This window comes from Amblyomma maculatum, chromosome 9 (genome assembly GCF_055883805.1).
Source record: "Amblyomma maculatum isolate TAMU_Amacu chromosome 9, ASM5588380v1, whole genome shotgun sequence".
Classification (NCBI taxonomy): Eukaryota; Metazoa; Arthropoda; class Arachnida; order Ixodida; family Ixodidae; genus Amblyomma; species Amblyomma maculatum.
The window spans coordinates 14,940,748-14,962,597 of record NC_139352.1 but is presented as its reverse complement, the minus strand read 5'-3'; the positions used below and the strand labels follow the sequence as shown (position 1 = coordinate 14,962,597).

The 21,850-nt window shown below is 50.4% G+C and overlaps 2 protein-coding genes across 2 annotated transcripts; both read right to left on the bottom strand.

The window, feature by feature from the left end:
* Positions 1-69: 69 nt before the first annotated feature.
* On the bottom strand, positions 70-5,250 carry LOC146178404 (uncharacterized). The gene is made up of 3 exons (XM_084579690.1): positions 4,735-5,250; positions 1,586-2,335; positions 70-406 (listed from the first exon to the last, which is right to left on the bottom strand). Exons 1-3 carry the CDS (start codon positions 5,248-5,250, stop codon positions 92-94), a joined length of 1,581 nt encoding a protein of 526 aa, XP_084435816.1. The 3' UTR covers positions 70-91.
* Positions 5,251-6,931: 1,681 nt separating this feature from the next.
* On the bottom strand, positions 6,932-18,149 carry LOC146178403 (uncharacterized). The gene is made up of 3 exons (XM_084579689.1): positions 11,231-18,149; positions 9,827-10,678; positions 6,932-8,638 (listed from the first exon to the last, which is right to left on the bottom strand). The coding sequence occupies exons 1-3, from the start codon at positions 18,141-18,143 to the stop codon at positions 7,146-7,148; spliced, it is 9,258 nt and encodes a 3,085-aa protein (XP_084435815.1). The 5' UTR covers positions 18,144-18,149; the 3' UTR covers positions 6,932-7,145.
* Positions 18,150-21,850: the final 3,701 nt, after the last annotated feature.

Here is a 21,850-nt window from a genome sequence, read left to right as displayed (position 1 = left end):
CATTCCTTTTATCGTACCCAATTATTTATTGTTTATACTCAAAACGAAAAGAGGAGTGCGGTCGGTCGCTGGTTACATTCTGAATCGAGAGTCATTTGTCGAGCAGGGCGAACAGGACCACGGCTACCAGGGCTATAGTCAGGGCACCGGCGAGGATGGTGCACGCCACGAGGCGCTTGTCTAGCGTGCGTATGTGCACCTGGACCGCCTTGTCGTGCTGGCGCATCGTCTCCCGGCCCTGCATCACTCCGGGCGTCGGTGCGCCAACGATGGAGAGCGCGTACTCCGCGGCCACGATCATATCGTCGTCGTCGCTGGCCTTGCCGGCGGTAGCAGCCGACCGCGGCGGCGAAGGCGTTTCCGGCCGGCTCGACGCTCGTCGCAGTTCGTTGTGGACGGTTCTTGCCTGCGCGTACTGCTGGCGTCAGTCCGGCATCTAACGTTTACAAGCGCATAGTTAGTCTAAACCACTAGCATAGTAAGAGGTCTCTGGCCTCGAAACGTAGCGCGGTTGTTTAATGTGCACACACCTAAATATCCGGCCTGCATAGAGATGCGTGTTGCATGCAACTAAGCCAAAAATAAAAGCATTGGTGGCGTGGCCAAACAAAAACCCCGCCGGGGTGGCGCAGTGGTTACGGCGTTCGACTACTGTTCCCAAGGACGCGGGATCGAATCCCGGCCTCGGCGGCCGCTTTTCGATGGAGGCGAAAAGCAAGGCGCCCGTGTGCTGTGCGATGTCTGCACTTCAGGTGGTCGAAATATCCGGAGTCCTCCACCACGGCGTCTCTCATAGCCTGAGTCGCTTTGGGACGTTAAACCCCACAAACAAACCAACCAACCTTGCTAAATCATGCTTAATACAACTTTCGCTAGTATAACTAGTATAGGTTCGCTAGTATAGGTTCACGCCATGCCTAAACCCCTATCATTTCTTTAATATGCTTCCCACTGTGCTGTTGTCACATTTCCATAGCAGTTGCCCACTTCGACGGCGAAATAGCTTTCTTGAGAGATCTCATATTTACGTCAGTTTTGCAGCTGCCGAAATTTGACCTACCGCGGTGGATCATTTATTCGACGTCTAGGGGCTGATGCCCTCAAAATCGCGGGTTGAAATTCCGACGCTAGTGGCCTTGTTTCATTGGACGCAAAGTGCAACAATGAACGCCTTGTGCTGTGGGATGTCGACGCCCGTTAAATATTCCTTGGTGGTCACTTCCGTACGTTAAAGGGTAAGAAAAAATTACCGTACAAGAAACTGCGAACCTGGAAGAAGTATTTATATTGTCCGAGGGGCACTGAAAAGAACAGTTTTACAAAGCTAATATATTAGTGCTAAAGAAGCGACGAAAGAAAAAAACGTCCAACGACAACAGCTTAATATACCAATGGCGTTAAGGCTAGCGCAATTATGGGTTTTGAGGCATGGGTACGCTAGAGAAATGTGAGGTCCCGACACGGCATTGGCCTTACAAAAAGGTCTGACATTTTGAGATTTGGTTTTCTTCTGGGTTTTAAATCACGCCTGATGGGGATGGCTTCCTACGGGCTTTAAATTTTCTGTACTCCACTTGACTCTCACCTGCAAGAACGAAGACATTCGCGGTGGCGTCGGTGACGGAGGCCGCAAAGGCGTCCGGTTGGTCCTCGCCTCCTTGCTGTGGAGCATCGACCTCGGTGAGCTGGCCAGCTCAGACTTTTCAGCGGGAGATCCTGTCTCTTTAGTCCAAGCCGGCGAACCCTTCTCTTGAGGCGTCAACGTCACAGCCTGCTGGCTTGCTGCACCCTGCACTTTCTCTGTGGTGACACGTGGTGGAGGCGTCGGCGGTGGCGGTGTTGGCGGTGGTCCGTGATGAGGCGGAGGGGGTGACGGTGTCTTTCTGGCGCGCTCGTCGCTAATCGTCTTCAGCGCGGACTTGAGCGGCAAGCCTGGCGACGAGCCGAACGCGACGCGCGACGGCATTCCGCCGCGCCGCTTGTTGACGTCCGAGCCTGTCCTGGACGGCCGGCGGTAGATGCGTCTCAGCATGGCGCTCCTGACGATGGCCGATTCCAGACTGCCCAGACCAGACTGCGTAGGTTCTCGCATGTGCACCGAGAGGTCTTCACTGCGCGGCCTCACGATGGACATGTCTTCGAACGTCGAGGCGGCGCGCGAGGTGAGCTGCTCCGACTTGGTCTTGTGGGTAGCCCTCACCGACGGCAGTTCGACCGACGGGACGCGGTCTGCGTCACGGCGCCTGTACCTACGCCCGACGCCTCCATCGTGAAAGTCGTCTTCAGGGTCTTCTTCGCCGTCTCCCAGCCAGGACGCTGCCGAGCTCTCCGGGACCTTTTATCGAACGGGAATGCGTGAAGGAGCCGTTAATACTAGTGGTGGTAACGAATGCAGTCTGCTCAAGAATGTAAATGTGCAAAGGCTCTGTTAAAATTAAACGGAAATCGAAGCACTGATTATTAGCATTTCGCCGGAGAGAAGAGGTGGGGTGAAACTGTTAGACCTCTTCTTTGGCCTAGGGTTTACTACAAGCCTCAATTAGAATTCTGCAATATTCGAGTTCTGTTTCCAGCCCAGCCGGATTATGGAACTGGATATCGTTTCCAGCTGGAATATTTTTCACTGTCAGGTGAAAAGTTTCTACTTCCATCTATAGGTCCAGCTGAAATTGTGCCACAGCTTTCATGTGGGTGTAGAAAATGCTCTGATGCCTGCCCAAATGAGCTTTATGGACGTGTGATATGTGCAGCAACCGAAATGAACGGAAGAGAAAACAAGGATTATATTACGCGTTCACACGGCCCTGATTTGCATTATAAAAGTTTTCGGTCTACACCAGCACTAGTCTGGTATCTACTGAGGGTAAGGAAAGCTAATTGTGCTGACAGGTATATAATCGCCTAGCCTCCTCCAGCAAAAGTTTTTGCTCTAGAATATGTAGCACAAGAGGCGTACAGCTTTTGAAAACAGCCTCCAGCTCCTCCTCAGCTCATACAGAAAAAAACCGCATTCCGCCCACGAATAAGTCATCGAGTTAAGAGTGAGCTCTATGTGCGCGAAAAAGAGTGCGACGAGGCGGAGTAGCGAAGGCGACCGTCGTTCGCTCTGTCGCTTAGTGGGCAATCCATATATGCAAGCGAAAGCGGCGGCAACATGCAAAGCGGGTTCGATGTCTGTGCCACTCCACGGCTTGATAAACACTCCCGCAACCTGCTCTCTGTTCACTCATTGAAAAGTTTACGGGCCTGCCTGCATAGCCAGTGCAAAATATTTCCCTTACGGCAACGGAGTAGCTACTGCGGCAATGACCAAACCAGCGCGCTTGCGGAGGCGAAGACAGATCATGGATTTACGGAAGAGCTGTACTATCGTGCTGTGCCGGCTCATTCCTATATATAAGCACCTGTAAAATGTTCCTTGATTTGTTTTTTTAGAGGGCGAACTATGCAACTGAACATATGCGCCGCGACTAAAATTTTTTTGTTTATACCCTGTTTTGTCATAAATGCAGTACAACCAGCAAAGAATACAGGTACAAGCCAAACATCCGTCTACACATAAAACTAAAACTTTCTCATTTGCCAAACAGGCTAAGCCATTCGGGCGGCTCGGGTCTGAGCTCTGAGAACGTGTCGTATAATATTTTCGCACGTACAGAGAACATTTTCATCTTCATTCTCGTCCTCCAAAGGCAGTGGAGGCTCTGAACCATTGTGTCGTATAGCCTCATTTTTTACCGGTATATAGCGGGAATCGAGTACCCGTACCTCGTCGACTCGCATATCGCCATGGTGCTGTCACTTGTAGTCCGCTCCAAATTTCAGCCCTCTGCTACTGACCGTAAGATCGGTCCCTTTATTTCAATTTTGCGGCCACCTCGCAGCTAATGCAAAATCTCTATGGCAGCGGTACAACGGTGATGGTCAAAATGACGCGCTTGTTGAGGTGAGCGCAGAACCACGGCCGTTCAATAGAAGCGCACTAGGTGAGCCTCCATCGAGCGGCCGTGGCAGAACTGTGGGCGGTAGCTATGTGACAAGCCTGAAACGGCCAGCGAGAGTTATTGGATAATCACACGTGGAAGATAATCCAGGTGAAGGGCGAAATTTTCTATTTCACCAGAGCCGAGCGACGGGGTAGCCGATACCACAGCTGGGGTTGAACAAGCAGCGGCGTGCACACAGCGCCCGCCGTCGTGTTCGCGTGCATGGAACTCAACCGTCAATCCGGCTCAGCTGTGCGCTTTTTTTCTGCCGTGTGCTCCTCCGCCTCGGCTTGATAGCAGGAGAGTGAAGTAAAGGAAAGGGACTTAAGTACGCCGCAGTCGGTTGCGTGTCGTGAACCTTGCCTTCTTCGCTGTGGTTTTTGACGAATCAACGACAGCTTCCGGGTGACGTCATAAGTGCCTTAAGGTGCTCAGAGGTGGGATTTGCGCGAACACTGGCGCCATGTGGTCGTCTCGAAGCGCAGGAATGGCAATTAATTTTCAGGTTAATCCAATCACTCCAGAAGACTTCCGCGCGGCGTGCACGTTCAGTTGCATTAGCTATACACAATGATAAGCCAGTCATATATGATGCAGTTTCCCCCACTCCATAGGGAATGTTCGTGGCAAAGGTATTCTACTGACTACCCACTAAAGAAAAACTGATATGAAACGGCAATAGCTGCAGTGTAACATTAATTGATGCGTCGTTTCTAGACGCTAAGCGCGCCAGAAAGCATTCATATACCTTGTGGTAACTGATCTGGAAGTCCTCTTCGCTGAACGTTGTCGTCGAAGACGACTTCCGCGTCAAGCCAGTGAGATCCGCCTCGCTGGCAGGCGTTGAAGACATCACCTGCCTCCGCCGAGAGAAGGAGAAAGACGTGGGCGAGATCTCCGTGACCGAGTCGCCAATATAATACGGATCGATGACCATTCCCGGAGGACTGATGCGGCCCGCAGGTCCTGTCGCGACGAAGGTGAAGGCCGGAGCGCCCTCGACGTCTCGACGGTGGCGGCGTGGTTCTGCCTGCGCTGCCGCTCCTCGGATCGGCGATGTAGCCCGGTTATAGCGCCCTCGCCGGTCCTGGGTCCCATGTCCTGGCTGCAGTCCCATGGTCCCGCCGGCTATTGCCGGCAGGCCTACCGTCTCTGGGCTCGGTTCGGCCGAGGAGCTTGTGTCGTCGTTGGGCGCGGCTTGGCGATGGCGGGATAACTCGTACTCGCCGATCGTAGATGTCGCGCAGAATTCTTTTTCGAGCATGACTTTGCGCCGCTTTGCGGGGAAAGGTTTATGAAGCAAGAGAGCGAGCAAGCAGCCTGAGCGCACGAGCACAGTGATTGAGCTGATCCTAGATAGAACCGCGCTGTTTTTGATGATAATGATGGTGTTACTGGTGGTAGCGATCTAGCTGTTCTCTGGATTTTTCAGGGATGTAGCGGCGCTTGTGCATGTGATTTGTGGCGAAAACATATTTCGAAATAAAAAAAAATTGTAGGGTGGAGGAAGAGGCAACAAGGGGAGGTCAGATGGAAATAATCCAAAGCAAACAGAGGAGTGGATTTAGCGACATCCATGCAAGCCCGGCATCATGTAGTTGAAATCAAATGGCTATAATGCTGTGATATTGACTTGCTATTCAACGTGGGGGTGAATTACAAATAATGATAGTGGGGCTGGACAGGCAAAGGAGAAAAGGGGGCCTAATATTGACATCAAGTAATCTGAACAATTACAGAACAAACTATACCGAAAGGGAGCATCAGTTTACGAGTGACAGCTAAGCAATGGATGTAATGATGGAATACATAGGGTACGTTGTTTTTAGCCTCTTGAAAAATGGCACGTAGCCACTATGGAGGATTGGAAAAGGCGTGGTGTTGTCCACAAATTCAATTACAAGCACAAGCTTGTCGCATAGCGAGATGGCAAATAATTATAAGAATGCAACTATAAGAATTCTGTCGATATGAAAAACTAATAATCATAATAATTTTGATTAAAAACAAAAACCTGTAGAGCATGTGGTTGCCGCATATCCGGACCACGAGTGTTAAATAACGGAGAATAAGAATGGGTTGGGGTGCACTTGGCAGGCGTTTTCGGAGAATGAATAGCAGTTCACCAATGTATTGAAGGGTGAACTATTTTCACCCACTGAATCTTTTATTTCGCAAACTTGCCATAAGGTATACCATATAGAAAAATCATGCAAAACGTTTTCTTCCAGAAACTGGAGAAGGCTCTTGCTTTTAGTGTTGTCCATGCACCACTTGGAGAACTACTACCTCATCGTCGACAGTCCTACTTCCTGGAGAATACGTACCCTTTACGCCCTTGCTCCTGCTAAAGTCCACAGCAGGTGGCGAACATCCACCTCTGTAGCCGGTGTAGAACACTTTACAGCCTTCAAGACTACAGAACTGAATTGGTTGCAGAGCATGCGGTCCGACAAGCGCTTTGTTCCTTGAATGTTTGCCTGCGTTGGCATGGGGCTACGGATTTAGATCGTAATGACATCCTCTGGAGCGCAGGCGCCACTTAAGGCGCGTAAAAGAAAACAGACAAAACACTTTATGAGGAGCGCTTACGGTTAACGGTTCCCCAAGTCAGTGCATTTAGGTGCCTGCATAGGTTTCAGAAAAACCTGGGATGCGAAGCATATACAAGTTCTCTTAGAAAGATGTTTGTGCGAATGAAATATCTGATTGTAGAATAAGGAACACGCTTCCGAATTTCTGGTTTTTAGATCGCATCGCCTGTGCGTTTTTATTACTTCATTGCGTTGTCGGCGTTCGCCTGTGACTAGGTCCTGGGGCGGATGGCGGCCGTATCGGGTAACGACTTCATTAACTTGGATTTTAGCTCAAGCGTGGGTTGAAGCTCGCACGCCTGTATTCTAGGCTTGGCTCATCGCTGGTGAGTTCTCCGCTCCTGTCAGATTTCCATCCGGGGCAAGTCGCTCAACGCAGGGTAGATATTTTCTTGCTTTGCGGCTGAGCTACTTGGTTTTTGGGCCATATCAGTTATAGCGGTCAGTAGTGGCTTGTACCACATCTTCAGCAATGACTGATCGCTTATACGGGAGGCTCCGTTTCGTGGCGCATGGCCGCCTATTTGAAGAATTCGCTCCTTGCCGGGATCTTGGGCGCTGTGGTTCAGCCGTAATACATGAAGTACCGCTTTTTGCCGAGCAGACCGAGCGCGTACAGCATAACGAAGACGAGCATCAGAAACGCGAGTAGGAGGACGACAGCTCGCATTCCAAACCTCCTCCTGCTTTCTTGCGATGCGGATGATCTGGGCGGAGGCGGGAGTGGTGGAACAGGAGGTACGAACTTTCTTGGAAGCTGCTGGAAGAACGTATCTCTCGCGGGGCTCTGACGTCCGGTGTAAGGTTCAGTTCCTCGAGCTGCGATATCGTTAAGTCGTTCTGTCATCTCCCTCACCGCTTGCTGCTCTGGTGTCAACACATGGTGGCCCGGGATGTGTCCTGCCATACGTTGCTGGGCGAGTGCTCCCTGAAGCACCTGGGCGGCCATGGCTTGTTCTGGGCTTGGCGGTGTTTGTCGCCCAGATGGGCCCGGAGCTCCAGAGGCAGGAAAATGGAAGTTGTACTGTATGTTAATGACGGGCACGTTAAAGGAAGTGGGCATCGGCGCATGAATCTCGTCGTCGAGAACTGGTACGAGCTTTTCAGGTACTTCCAACCCATCCGTTGGCTCCGTTTCGTCGGCCCGAACCCTAGAGGGGTCCTCGACGCTGCCGCTGGTTGTGGTGACGCTAGGTGCTCTTGCGTCACGTGCCGCTTCCGGATCCTGAAGCTGTTCATCAGCAATCACCGCAACAAGAGCAGTTCGCGATACACTTGGACGCATTTCCATGTCGTCGGCTATTTTCTCCCGGATCTCTTGCGATATGGTAGCTTTGGCGACGGCCAGCACAACGGGAAACTCGGTCACAGCAGTGATCATGGAGCCCGTCATCGAAGGCTCAGCCGGCATAGATGTTTGGCTCTCCTGTGTCTCCATGATGGCGGCTGCTTCTGCCACGGCAATGGCGGCCGCTGCCAGTTTTCTGATCTGTTCTTCTTCTTTCTCCTCTGCTGCCCGATCCAATGCTCTGGCCATGGTGGCAGAAATTTTTTCGCCGCCCTCTAAGTACAGTTGTGCTTCTGAGACCGGCAGTGAGGTCGTGTAATTGGGCGCCAGGCGCACTGACGCTTGGTCTGTTATTGACGAACCAGTGGGGGCCTTGAGAGACTCCTGAGAGTCTACATATGCCACTGGTTCAGTAGGCGGAAATAACGCGCCTGAGATGAGAGCTTGGTCTATGTCTCTCTCTGAGGTCGGTGGTCGAGCTAAGGTTTGGAGGGAGGTCATTTCAGCTTCAGACTGCTGAAGTTCTGGGCGAAGAACTTCTACTGTCATTTCTTCTAGAATAAGCGCCTCCGGACCTTCCCTCCTAAGCGCTTCCTCTCTCGAAACCCTCAGTGCCTCAGCGATGGCGAGTTCGGACTCGGTGGCTGCGGGCTCCTCGGCTGTTGTTCTCATACCTGTTTTGCTAAAAGCCGTCAATGTTGAGAGACCGACTGCTTCGGCTTCCCCTTTTTCTGACTTTGGAACGACCACTTCGAAGACTTCAGGTTGTTCTGTAATTGCATTTGGGCTTAAGGGAGCTGGTGCGTCCTCCTGAACTTCACTGTGCTTTCTTTCTGTAGGCCATGCTTGTAGGACTGGCATTACCTCGGAATGTGGAAGGAGCTGCGGAGGCTCTGTGGTTTCTTTCACTGAAGGTGCCTTTTCTAGAGTATAATCTGCAGGTAAAATATCTTCGGGACCTTCACTAGGTGCACAGTGCTCGGCATCTTGCGCCTCTTCGCGTTTAGGAGCTACAGGGAGTTCAGCTGTTTTGGACATTGTTGGTAATTCTGCAGTCTCTTGCAGAGCCTCCGGTAGTCCTGCGACTGCAGGCGGTTGCACTGCAAGTGCAGGTTGAAGCTTCTGAGGGACTTCACAAAGTAGTCCATGAGGCACAGATGGTTGAACAACCTGCGGCTTTTCCTGCTCTGCCACTCCAAGCAAATTAGACGTTTCAGGCACCGCCTGTAATTTTATAATTGTCGCTGGCAGCACAGGTTGAAACCTTTGAGGGGATTCACGAGGCGCTCCATGAAGCACAGATTGTTGAACCTGCAGTTTTCTCTGATCTGTCACTCCAAGAAAATTAACCGTTTCAGGCACCACCGGTAATTTTGTAATTGTCGCTGGAAGTGTCTCCGGTCGATCCAGCACCACTCGCTCTGCAGTCTCAAAGGGCGCTTCAGGAAGCAGTTCCATTGGCGTCGGTAACTCCGCAACCTGTTGTATGTAATTTTCAACGAAAAGTGGCCTGCTATCCACACAGGCTACTCCCGAGCCACCTGCCACGCCTTGTTGTTCGGCTTCTTTCGTAACTATTTTCTCCATGGGAATTTCGTTTGCTGCCCCAACTGCTGTACTTTGTTCAGCGGGTACTAAATGCGGCGCAGTCTCGGTTCCTGGCAGAGGCTGTTCTATGTCGTGTTGAATGGCAGTGAGTGCTGGCACTACTGGGGCAGTAGCAAAGTTTTCGGCAGTTCCTTCTGTCACTGCCACTAACGTTGTTACCATCTTTTCAGAACTTGGATGGGCTGGTACCGCGGCCGCTATGTCAAAACCCTCCGGTATCGGGGCTGTGTGCGTTGATGTCATTGGTGCTTCCATCAGAGCATTGGAAAAAGCCGATTCAGTTGAGAGCTTTTCTGGGTGAGATGTTGTTTCTTCGTAATGGGACAGCTTGGCCGAGGGAGTCGACGCACGTTCTATAATTGGCAGCTCGTTGGATGCGAGTTTGATCACAGGGGGCTTTACAGTTGCCTTTTCGTCAGCTGCTAGTGGTTGAGCTATACCCGCAGATTCCAGGTTTCCTTCGAATTTTTCTGTGTGCACATCTGCTAGCTTAGTTTTCGACGCGGTAACTTCGGCGACGGCTTCTAATACCACTTCCGTGACAGATTCCGGCTGTGCACCAGCTTCGATATTATGTGCCTCGAAAACGGGGGTGACCTCTAAGGTTTGAAGTTGGAGATCGGGGGAACTGAAGTGCTCGACTGCTGAAAGAGTTACTGTCGCTGCCTCCGTTGCATCTGTCAGCGACCTTGTCGCTTCCTCGGGAAGTGTTGAAAGATCGCTGATTGCCCCTGCGATAATATTCCTGTCGAGATCTTCTTCAGATGGTGGATTCGGGAACCTGGGTTCCAGTGTCAATACGGCTACTCTTTCGGCAGGTGCCGCTGGCTTTGAAGAGGCAACATTCAGCTGGGCCGCTATTTCAGCGGGTGATTCTTTCAGCAAGGAAGCGACCGATGTAGATCGTTTTTCTCTCAACTCTGCGTGATACTCGTACACTTCGTCCACGTCCTGAACATCAACAAGGACCGCAGCACCTTCCGAGCTGAAGTCTCCTGCCGACCTCACCTCTGTGCTGGGCGCTTCTATAACTTGCGAGGCTTGTGAGGAGGCTTTTTCAGCGAATACCGCCGGTGACGCCACTCCGCTGGGTATGGCCACCTCGAGCTGTTCTGTGGTCTGCTGTTCGGGTAATGAGGCAAATGCCAGCGATATATCTTGCGTTGTTGTCTTCTCAGTCACCGGGCGCTCGAGGAAATCGACTGTTGATCCCGGGGCCATATTTTGGTCAGCTTTTGGTACCATTGTTGCAGCTTCAGGCAGTACTTCAAGCATATCACTTGCAAGCTCTTGAGCGTTAATTTGCACTACGGCTTGAGTTGGAACTATTACCGCGCCTGGCCGTTGCAACTCCGCGAGTGATTTCTCTGCATGTTGTTGCGTCGTTTGCAGAGGGAGTTGCTCCTGGACAGGAATTTGTTCGAGTGGCCTCACTGCTTCTGTCACAGGCGAAACAGCAACAGCGTCAGAAAGGGCACCTTTCTGTTTGGTATCTTCAGGGTGATCAGCATTAGAAACTGGATGCGCAGGCACCTTTTGAAGGAATTTTTGGTCTAATTTAGGGGGGTACTGTCCGGCGGACTTTACTATTATGTCAGCTCTGTTTAGGGTTCCAGCTACAGTTCCTAGCGCTGTTTCCGGCCGAGCCACAAGAGACATATGTAGCGCCGGTTCCGTGACCGGTTCTGAAGAGTGCTCCACTAGCGCTTCTTTAGCCTTCAACTCCGATACCTTTGGCTCGTCTAAAAACGTACGCTTGTAATCTTGCTCATCAACGTCCACAGGCGTTGTTCCCAATGTTTTCGAGCCCAAAACAGCCACTGTCGGAACTTCTCCGCCTTGTAGCACCATTTCAGAGGCAACATCTGCTGGTACTTCTTGTCCACATGCGGAGGCCAGAACCGCAGCATGATATCCGATGTTAGGACTCCCTTCGTGTTTACGAGTCTCGATCCTTGTCATTGTGATAGCGGCCGCACCAGCGGGCACGCTTTCGGAAGGCTGGAGATGTTTGCTGGTTTCCACATCAGAATATTCCACCATAAGTCGCTCAGCGCCAGAGTCCAGTTTCTCTTGTTTCTTCTCTTCCTCCGTGACATTGGAGGATTCTGCAATTTTAAAAGGTGCCTGGCTAGGTCGCTCAGTTGCCGGAATGTCGACATTTTCTTCAAATATTCCTTTCGATTCCTGCGCTTTTGCAGGTGCAATGTCGGGTGCTTGGCGCGACGTGTTATCTTCAGCTTGGGCAAACATCGTCGGAGGCGCTGAAACCGCTTCAGTAAAGTGGACAGGGGTGTCGCTTGTAGAAGGTATTTTTTCAGCGTGCTTCAGATGCTTGCTAATGTACAAGGCTGATGGGGACTCCTCACCACTGGTCGTTAAATCAGGAAGCTTTCGCTCGCGATCAGCAATGACTTCTTCAGAGCCAGTGCCTGTCGCTCTTTCTGTGTGCTGTTCTTCCTTTGCCAAGTGACGTTTCACCACAAACGGTTCGGTCTGCTGGTGGTCTCGGACTCTAGTTTCAAAGTCGGATCCACGCTTTGTGTCAGGAGCCGCTACTTCACTTGGTCCAGCAGTGTGTTCTGTTGGGTGTTGTGCATAGAGCGTTGCTTCTTTTGGCGACGTTTTAGATTCCGGTGGAGTTGTTTCTGATTGCGGTTCATCTGCTTGCTTGGGACTGGGTCTGTCAACATGAGTCGCCATCGAATGGTCGTCAGAAACGAGGCCATTACTGTCTGCTCCCGGTGGCCTTCCGTCTGTCTCGTCTGGTTCCGCTGCCGTAGGTGACGGGCCGTCCAGTGTGACAATTCTTTCCAGCACCTGTTCTTCGCTGGCTACGTACTGGTAGGCGAGACCGTCCGCACACTCATCCTTCACCGGTTCAGTAACTTCGGAAGAACTGGAGAAGCTTGTCACCGGCAGGCCGTCCTTGAGCAGGACGGAGTACTTCGCCGTTTTCTTTTCGTGGAGCCGCTCGATCCTTCGATCCTTGCCAGTTACCCTGCCAAGTTCTTTTTCCCACTCTAAGCGTCCTCTAGCAGATTCGGCCGCTTTCGCGGTGCTAAGACCTGCAGCCCACGGTGCTGAAACGTGTATCATTCGTTCAGTGGCACCCGCGGGAGCGGATGTCAAGGGTTCCGTAACCACCGGCTTTCCAGCAAACACCCGTAGGGGTATGTCGTGAGACGGCTTGAGTACTGTCACAGGAACTCCTTGATCCGGTGGCCCTGGCACACTCTCTGGCTTCTCCTTTTCTTGCTCAAACATTTCCGCTTTAATTATTTCACTTGGAGCAGGCAGCTTTTCTTCAATTAGCTGCCTAATATCTGGCACGATATCAATGGGTGCCGGTTTCCACTCTTGGAGTGCTGTCTCATCGGAAACACCTGCCTGTACAAGCGCACCGAGCTCTCCGCCTGGAGGCACTTCCGCCTTGAGCACTGATTCAGCAACCACTTTGTCAGATATATGAGAAGCTGTCTGCGCTGCTTCTATAAGGGAAGCTGACTCTGCGCTTCCGAGTACAAACGGCTGTGACTCCTTTACTTCTGGTGTAAGGGTCGCTGATAAGGTAATCACCTGTTCTTTGGCCTGGCGCTCCTGTTCGCGCTGTTTAGCCTGCAGAGCAGCTTTGGCTGCGTTGTCATCATAGAGGGCAAGTGCGACCTTATCCTTTTTAGACATTTTCTTAACCTCTTCATCTTCCTGCGATGACTGTGTCCCAAGGCTGGAACCCTGTTCCTCGTTGGCAGCCTCTGCATCGAAATCGGTCACTGTCGCGGTAACTGCCTGTCCATCATGCGGTGGTGTCATTTCTGGCTTAAGAACGCCAAAAAAGTCACTATAGTGGCGTGAATGCTTTTTTGGTGTACTTGGAAATGAGGTGTGGCCAAAAAGGCCGCCACCATCGGGTTTTTCCGGGGCAGCAATCGCCACCATGGATGTTTCGTGCACCGCAACCTCACGGGGCTCCTCAGATGTGAAGGCCGGCACCACGCGGCTTTCAGTTTCCGCTTGGTCAACTCCTGCCAGAGGTTTCATCTCCCCGGGAGACAACTCCTCGATTGAAAAAGACATGACCTCGACTACAGCTCTTTCCATTCTTACATCAGATGTAGGGGACTCCGCTGCTTGGGTAGGAGCCTGCAGTTCATGAGGTCCGGTCAATGACGACTCTGAGAAACGGGCTTCCGTATACGCAACGCTCTCTGCATACGACGGCAGCGGTGTTGACTCTTGTGGAAACGGATAAATCGCAGGCGTAGTTTCCTCATAGGAAGGCTCTACGGCTGCTTTAGGTTCTGAAGTCTCCACTGCTTCTAAAGCTTCAGACTTTCCTCGATATCCTGGCACGAGGGCAGAAGTAGGCGGCATTATAGAAGACCGCCTTCTCTTTTTCAGGGCCTCAGAAGAAGGAGCGAGTGACTCAGCTTTCGATAATTCTTCAAGTGCCTTTTCTTTCTCAGGAAGTAGCATCATGGTTAATGAGCGGGCTGCTTTTACTCCAGATTCCGGGGCATATGTTTCCATATAAGGAGTGGTTTCGACGTATGAGGGCACGGGTGGTACTTCCTGTGGATACGATTCCATTGCAGGCGTAGTTTCTGCGTAGGAGGGCTCTTGGACTGCGGCAGCTTCTGCAGTCGCCACTGCGTCGAGCGCTTCAGACTTTCCTCGATATCCTGGCACAATGGCAGAAGTAGGCGGCATTATAGAAGACCGCCTTCTTTTCTTCAGGGCCTCAGGAGAGGGAGCCAGTGACTCAGCTTTCGGCAATTCTTCAAGCGCCTTTTCTTTCTCAGGAAGTAGCATCATGGTTAATGAGCGAGCTGCCTTTACACCAGATTCCGGCGCACATGTTTCAATGTAAGGGGTGGTTTCAATATATGACGGCACGGGTGGGGCTTCCTGTGGGTAGGATTCCATTGCAGGCGTAGTTTCTGCGTAGGAGGGCGCTTGGACTGCGGCAGCTTCTGCAGTCGCCACTGCTTCGAGTACTTCAGACTTTCCATGGTACCACGGTACTAAGGCAGCAGTGGGCGGCATTATAGAGGACCGCCTTCTCTTTTTCAGGGCCTCAGGAGAAGGAGCCGGTGACTCGGCTTTCGGTAATTCTTCAAGCGCCTTTTCTTTCTCAGGAAGTAGCATCATGGTTAATGAGCGAGCTGCCTTTACACCAGATTCCGGCGCACGTGTTTCAATGTAAGGAGTGGTTTCAATGTATGAGGGCACGGGTGGGGCTTCCTGTGGGTAGGATTCCATTGCAGGCGTAGTTTCTGCGTAGGAGGGCTCTTGGACTGCGGTAGTCTCTGCAGTCGCCACTGCTTCGAGTGCTTCAGACTTTCCATGATACCACGGTACTAAGGCAGCAGTGGGCGGTATTATAGAAGACCGCCTTCTCTTTTTCAGGGCCTCAGGAGAAGGAGCCGGTGACTCGGCTTTCGGTAATTCTTCAAGCGCCTTTTCTTTCTCAGGAAGTAGTATCATCGTTAATGAGCGAGCTGCCTTTACACCAGATTCCGGCGCACATGTTTCAATGTAAGGAGTGGTTTCAATGTATGAGGGCACGGGTGGGGCTTCCTGTGGGTAGATTTCCATTGCAGGTGTAGTTTCTGCGTAGGAGGGCTCTTGGATTGTGGCAGCTTCTGTAGTCGCCACTGCTTCGAGCGCTTCAGACTTTCCTCGATATCCTGGCACAAGGGCAGAAGTAGGCGGCATTATAGAAGATCGCCTTCTCTTTTTCAGGGCCTCAGGAGAAGGAGCGAGTGACTCAGCTTTCGATAATTCTTCAAGTGCCTTTTCTTTCTCAGGAAGTAGCATCATGGTTAATGAGCGGGCTGCTTTTACTCCAGATTCCGGGGCATATGTTTCCATATAAGGAGTGGTTTCGACGTATGAGGGCACGGGTGGTACTTCCTGTGGATACGATTCCATTGCAGGCGTAGTTTCTGCGTAGGAGGGCTCTTGGACTGCGGCAGCCTCTGCAGTCTCCACCGCTTCGATCGCTTCAGACTTTCCTCGATACCCTGGCACAAGGGCAGAAGTAGGCGGCATTATAGAAGACCGCCTTCTCTTCTTCAGGGCCTCAGGAGAGGGAACCAGTGACTCAGCTTTCGGTAATTCTTCAAGCGCCTTTTCTTTCTCAGGGAGTAGTATCATGGTTAATGAGCGGGCTCCTTTTACTCCAGATTCCAGGGCATATGTTTCTATATAAGGAGTGGTTTCGACGTATGAGGGCACGGGTGGTACTTCCTGTGGATAGGATTCCATTGCAGGCGTAGTTTCTGCGTAGGAGGGCTCTTGGACTGCGGCAGCTTCTGCAGTCTCCACCGCTTCGATCGCTTCAGACTTTCCTCGATATCCTGGCACAAGGGCAGAAGTAGGCGGCATTATAGAAGACCGCCTTCTCTTCTTCAGGGCCTCAGGAGAGGGAACCAGTGACTCAGCTTTCGGTAATTCTTCAAGCGCCTTTTCTTTCTCAGGGAGTAGTATCATGGTTAATGAGCGGGCTCCTTTTACTCCAGATTCCAGGGCATATGTTTCTATATAAGGAGTGGTTTCGACGTATGAGGGCACGGGTGGTACTTCCTGTGGATAGGATTCCATTGCAGGCGTAGTTTCTGCGTAGGAGGGCTCTTGGACTGCGGCAGCTTCTGCAGTCTCCACCGCTTCGATCGCTTCAGACTTTCCTCGATATCCTGGCACAAGGGCAGAAGTAGGCGGCATTATAGAAGACCGCCTTCTCTTCTTCAGGGCCTCAGGAGAGGGAACCAGTGACTCAGCTTTCGGTAATTCTTCAAGCGCCTTTTCTTTCTCAGGGAGTAGTATCATGGTTAATGAGCGGGCTCCTTTTACTCCAGATTCCAGGGCATATGTTTCTATATAAGGAGTGGTTTCGACGTATGAAGGCACGGGTGGTACTTCCTGTGGATAGGATTCCATTGCAGGCGTAGTTTCTGCGTAGGAGGGCTCTTGGACTGCGGCAGCTTCTGCAGTCTCCACCGCTTCGATCGCTTCAGACTTTCCTCGATATCCTGGCACAAGGGCAGAAGTAGGCGGCATTATAGAAGACCGCCTTCTCTTCTTCATAGCCTCAGGAGAAGGAGCCAGTGATTCAGCTTTCGGTAATTCTTCAAGCGCCTTTTCTTTCTCAGGAAGTAGTATCATCGTTAATGAGCGAGCTGCCTTTACCCCAGATTCCGGCGCACATGTTTCAATGTAAGGAGTGGTTTCAATGTATGAGGGCACGGTTGGGGCTTCCTCCGGGTAGGATTCCATGGCAGGCGTAGTTTCTGCGTATGAGGGTTCTTGTACTACGGCAGCTTCTGCAGTGTCAACTGCTTCCAGGGCTTCAGGCTTTCCTTTATACCATGGCACAAGGGCAGCAGTAGGAGGCATTATAGAAGACCGCCGTCTCTTCTTCAGGGCGTCAGGAGGGGGGGCCACTGGCTTAGCTGTAAGTAATCCTTCAAGTGTGTTTTCTTTCTCAGGAAGTACTGTCATTGTGAGAGAGCGAGCTGCTTTTGCATCAGAGTCTCGTGTACACGGTTCAATGTAAGGAGTGACTTCAACATATGAAGGCACAGGTGGTGCTTCTTGAGGGTAAAATTCAGTGAGGGGGCTTGTCTCACCGTAAGTTGGTCGTTCTGCTGTGGAGATTTCTATTTCGATTGGTTTGTCCTTATATTCTTCGATTGTGCGTTCTTCGATTGCCGCTGCTGGATGTTCCCGAAGGGTCGATTCGACAGCTGTCTTTTCTATCTTCTCCGCCGTTTCTGTTCCACTTACGTCAATGTCGATTTCCATAGCGAGTTGAAGCACAGTACCGGTGGCTTGATCTGCATCGCGGGAAAGCAAAGCCTCGTCCTCCCTTTTCACTGGGGTGCGGATTGGTTGTTCTTCGTAGGTTTGTTGTTCTCCGCTGATTTCTTCTTTTCTCTCATATATTGGGGCCGCTTCAGTTTCGTCAGAAGGCGGAAGACGTTCAACAATGCGCCATTCGGATGCCTGGCTCTCGGACACTTGCGTGCTGACGCGTCGCTTGGGAGGCTGTTTAGCCAATGTCGTTTCTTCTGCTGGTTTTTCTCCTGCCGGGCCTTCCCAGTCACCTCGAGGTTCGATGGCGTCTGCTCGAGTCATGGTCTTCGAGGCCGGCTCTTCGATCTGCTTACCAAATCCTGCTCTTTCGACAAGTGTGTCTTCAACTTCGGATCCTGCCGTCGTTTCCTCGGGTGTCTTGAAGGGCACCGGTCTCTGAGTGTCTTCTTCGGCAGGCCGTGTGACTTCCGCCCTGGATGTGCCTGCAGCTGGTCTGGCGGTCTCGTCTTCACCACCTTCGCCGTGGATAGGTGCCCCAATACTTTCTGCGTCCTGTCTTGGTACGATTGAATCGGAGAACGACGTGTACGCCGTGACTTCCTCTGTGCCGGCGGAAGTGGGCTTCTTGTAGGTTTCTAGATCGGATGGAACCTTGGCGATCCGAGGCTCGCCCACACTCGATTCCAAAGTGGTAGGAGCAACAGTTGCCTCGCCCTGTAGTCTTGCCGAGTGCAACCTCTCGTCCATCTTTCCTTCGCCAACAGTCTCGACACTGCGCAGAGGAGGCCGGAGCTCGGCATCAAGCTTGGTGTCTGTGCCAATCGTGCTAGGAAAGTCCATGTAAGACATGGTGTCACCCACGGGCGTCTGCTCTGGCTGTTCGCCGGCATCTCCTTCCTCCTCGACGAAGCTGTGCTCGGAACCCACGAGCTGCGACAATGTCCGCACCAGTTTCACTTCACCGAACCGCCTCACCTCGTGCTCCTCGGGTTCGATGCTGCGCTGCTTAAGAGACGCGATGAAACTTGACTCCGACTGACTGATCCTGGTGTTGTTGCGTCCACTTGAGTATTCCAGATCGGGCAAAGATTTGGACTTGCCCAGTGGCTCCCTTGGACTTTTTGACGGGCTGTCGTCTGCCAAAGCATCTTTCCCGTTCTCCGGAACCTCCGGTTTCTTGTCCTCGTTGTCAGACATGATCGTCACCGTTCTGCTGTTGGACCCAGATGAGACAGCTTGGTCACCCGGCTGGCGGCAGAAGCATGGTTTTCACACTTAGCCCAAGGCCCGTAATTTTGAGCCGGGGTCGAGGGCCGACGCCAGCATGGGGAAAATTTTAGCGCCCCTAGCCCAGTGTTTGGGACAAGCTACACTTTGGGCTTCGGCTTTTTCTTCTTCAGGAAGGATCTGCCATTTTTATGTGAGCGCAGTCATGTTCAAACGAAGTATCCTGTCATGTGTTATTATCCAAGGACACAACTGCTCCAACATAGAAGCGCGGCATCACTTCTTATTTTGAAGAATAAAATTTAATAGTCGCAACATAAGCCGTGTCAGTTCCTCCTTATTGCCAGTAGATCAGATGACGACGAAGATGGCTGCTGTTTGTTGACGTGATAATTTCTCATGGATGCATGATGGACAATCCCCCTCGTGGGCATGTGCTATCATCTAATGGCTCAACAACATGCTCGTCACGTTTGCGGCGATAAACTTATATGCAGTGACCTGATGACTAACCTTTGCATGCCTGCCGATTGTCTACAAGGTGTCCCGATTTGAGCATGTTACTTGCAGAATGTTTCCACGGGTTGACGTTTTGTATCAACTCACAAGTGGAAAGTTTACCCAGACACCCCATTAGAGTTTACCAAGTTTTCATCAACGGCATCCAAAGTCCTACAGCTTTGTTTGTAATTGTGCCACAGCAGTATCGTGCCACCTTAAGCGATCAGTATTTCGCTTCCGGATTGTGCCACAATAAAAATAGTTAATGTCTACTTTCCTTTAGGCGTGCTCAAGACAGATTGTTTGGATGGGTTATTAACCGGCGCAAGTAGTGCTGGGGATTTTAATTCGCATTATAGTGAATGGGGCAGTCGGACAGATACCTGCGGCCAGCTTCTCTGGTCTTGGTCGTCTACAAATGCTGTGCGATGCTGAAATTCCGGAGCTATTTCATTTATGCGAGGAGTTTCCCGCTCAGTCATTGACTTAACCTTATCCATGGGTGAGCTAGTGGTGACTAATTTATCCACAGAAGATTCTGGCACATCCATCGATCATTTTCCAATAACCTTCAAAATAGGTTGGTCTCCAGTCAGAAGTTTTGGTAAAACCCACAAATTTGTTAACCACGTAACCTATAAAAATTTGATATCCGCGTCTATTGCTTCGGTAGTTAGTACAAGCCGGTCAGACAGATCTAAGCAGTTTTCTTTTTGCAAAATGCAGTACAGCAATCGGTATTTACTGTATGCAGCAACCTCTACCAAATAGCTGTCGCACTGATGGAAGCAAGAATGCGAGAAAGCCTATCGTCATAGAAAAGCGTTGGAAGGGCCTATCATACAACCAGAGCCCAGCTAATTGGTAAAATTATAAATTCTTCTCTGCATCGTTCAAAAGGACAATTGCAAAAGCAAAAGAGGAGTATAACATGAATTTAAACACTTATTTCTTAAATCAGGTAATCAGAAGGCTGTATATAGATTCATGGAGCATAACAAGTGTTCACTAGTCTCCAACCTCACTATTTCAATAGTGCTTTCGCCACAAAAGACTAAGCAAACACTGGAGTACATAGATCAAGGATTGGAGTTACGATTCCAGAAACAGCGACTGGTCCCTTTGCGTACACTCGTTCACTGCTCAGACTTTGCCGAGGTTTCCTCGCCTGAGCTGCTATCAATCTTGATAACGATGCAATCTGCAGCTCCAGGACATGATAATGTCACTGTTGGGATGATTGAAATCTTGGCCCAGGATTTCAGAAGTGACCTTTTAAATGTTGGGAACTCTTCATTGGCAAATGCTTGGATTCCGCACATTTGGAAGGTGGCGAAAATTATTTTGCTGTTGAACGATGCAGGCAAGGGATATGTCTTAGGCAATGTTCGGCCAATTGCATTAACTTCAAATTTAGTTAAATTAATAGAACGAATAGTGCACAGTCGTTTAACAAAGCATGTTCATAAAGTTAACGGTCTCAGCCCTGAGCCCAGTACAGACTGGCTTTCGACAACGTGGCTCTATATGGCCCGCGCACCTAGATCTAGAGAGCCAATTTCGTCTCTCGCAACGCAGGAGGGAAGTGTGTGCTCTAGTGACAATTGATGTTGCTAAGGCTTGCGACAACGTTGAACATACGATCCTGCTTAACAAGCTTGCCCTGTTACATTCTCCATGATATTCTCCATGATATATTTATGAATGAATATGAATTTCTGAAGGATAGACTGTTTTACTTTACAGATGGTACCCTCTGCTCTAACACGTATCAGCAATCAAGGGGTACGTGTGCCGCAAGGGTCAGTTCTTTCACCACTGATTTTTAACATCTTGGTTAATGACATCCCCATCCGTCCAAACATAACAGTTTATGGTTATACCGACGATATAGGCTTTTTCGCATCGGCTCTGGGTATTCATGCCCTATACCGAATTCTCCAAGAATATATGGATGAGATTGAAGTCTGGCTGGACCGTAATAATTTATCCATTAATGTCAATAAATGTGGTCTGCTTGTATTTCCTCCAGATACACATTTACATATTTCTGTAGCTAATCGCTCCAACCAGATTCCACAGCTAGTTTCTGTTAAATATTGAGGTGGTACGTATGATCCAACATTGGACTGGAGACTCCATATAAAAAACAATGTGGTTAAAGGAGAACATGCTCTTGGGCGGCTGATACGAATTAGCAATAAAAAGTTTTGAATGTGTCGCGATACTTTATTGTTTCTCTACAAAGGTTATGTAAGTTCAGTACTTGAATTTGGTTGCATTCTTCTGGCAGCGCAAATTACAAACTTTATGCTTATCTGTTATTGGAGAGGCGTTGTCCACGTCTCTTTGTCTTGGTCTTCCAAAATTCGTTTCAAACGCTCTGCTTTATCTGGAAGCCCGTATCCCAGACTTAACCTCCCGCCTCCAACAGCTCACGATACAAACTTTCATCAGGTCGCTAGATCGCTATCTGGAGATTAGAACGCTATCTCTAGGTTAGAACTCCCTTTGTCCCTACCCGTTTTACGGTCGTTCGGCGCTAGTGCTAAGGTTGTTGCGTTGGACACTATTTCTGGAATCATACACGACTATATTATAGCAGCTGGCAGTTTAACGTGTTAACCCTTTTCGAAATTATGTAAGGTTTTTTTATATCAAAATTATTATGATTGTCATTTTTTATGCCCACAATTCTTATAGCTGCTTTCTTATAATTCGTTACAATCTCGTTTTGCGACAAGCTCGTGCTTTTAATTGAGTTTGTGGATAACACCACACCTTAGCGAATCCCCCATGATGGGTACGTGCAATTTTTCAAGAGGCCA

Bases quoted from the DNA above. Each gene is read 5' to 3' on its own strand.
- LOC146178404 (XM_084579690.1), bottom strand. From the start codon at position 5,250: ATGCTCGAAAAAGAATTCTGCGCGACATCTACGATCGGCGAGTACGAG. The intron at 2,336-4,734 runs GTATATGAATGC...GTTCGATAAAAG, and splicing joins TCCAGATCAGTTACCACAAG to GTCCCGGAGAGCTCGGCAGC. The intron at 407-1,585 runs GTGAGAGTCAAG...CAGTACGCGCAG, and splicing joins GAATGTCTTCGTTCTTGCAG to GCAAGAACCGTCCACAACGA.
- LOC146178403 (XM_084579689.1), bottom strand. From the start codon at position 18,143: ATGTCTTACATGGACTTTCCTAGCACGATTGGCACAGACACCAAGCTT. The intron at 10,679-11,230 runs GTACGTTTTTAG...CGGGATCAACAG, and splicing joins TGATGAGCAAGATTACAAGC to TCGATTTCCTCGAGCGCCCG. The intron at 8,639-9,826 runs GTGCGTCGACTC...ATGCAATTACAG, and splicing joins CGAGCTGCCAATTATAGAAC to AACAACCTGAAGTCTTCGAA.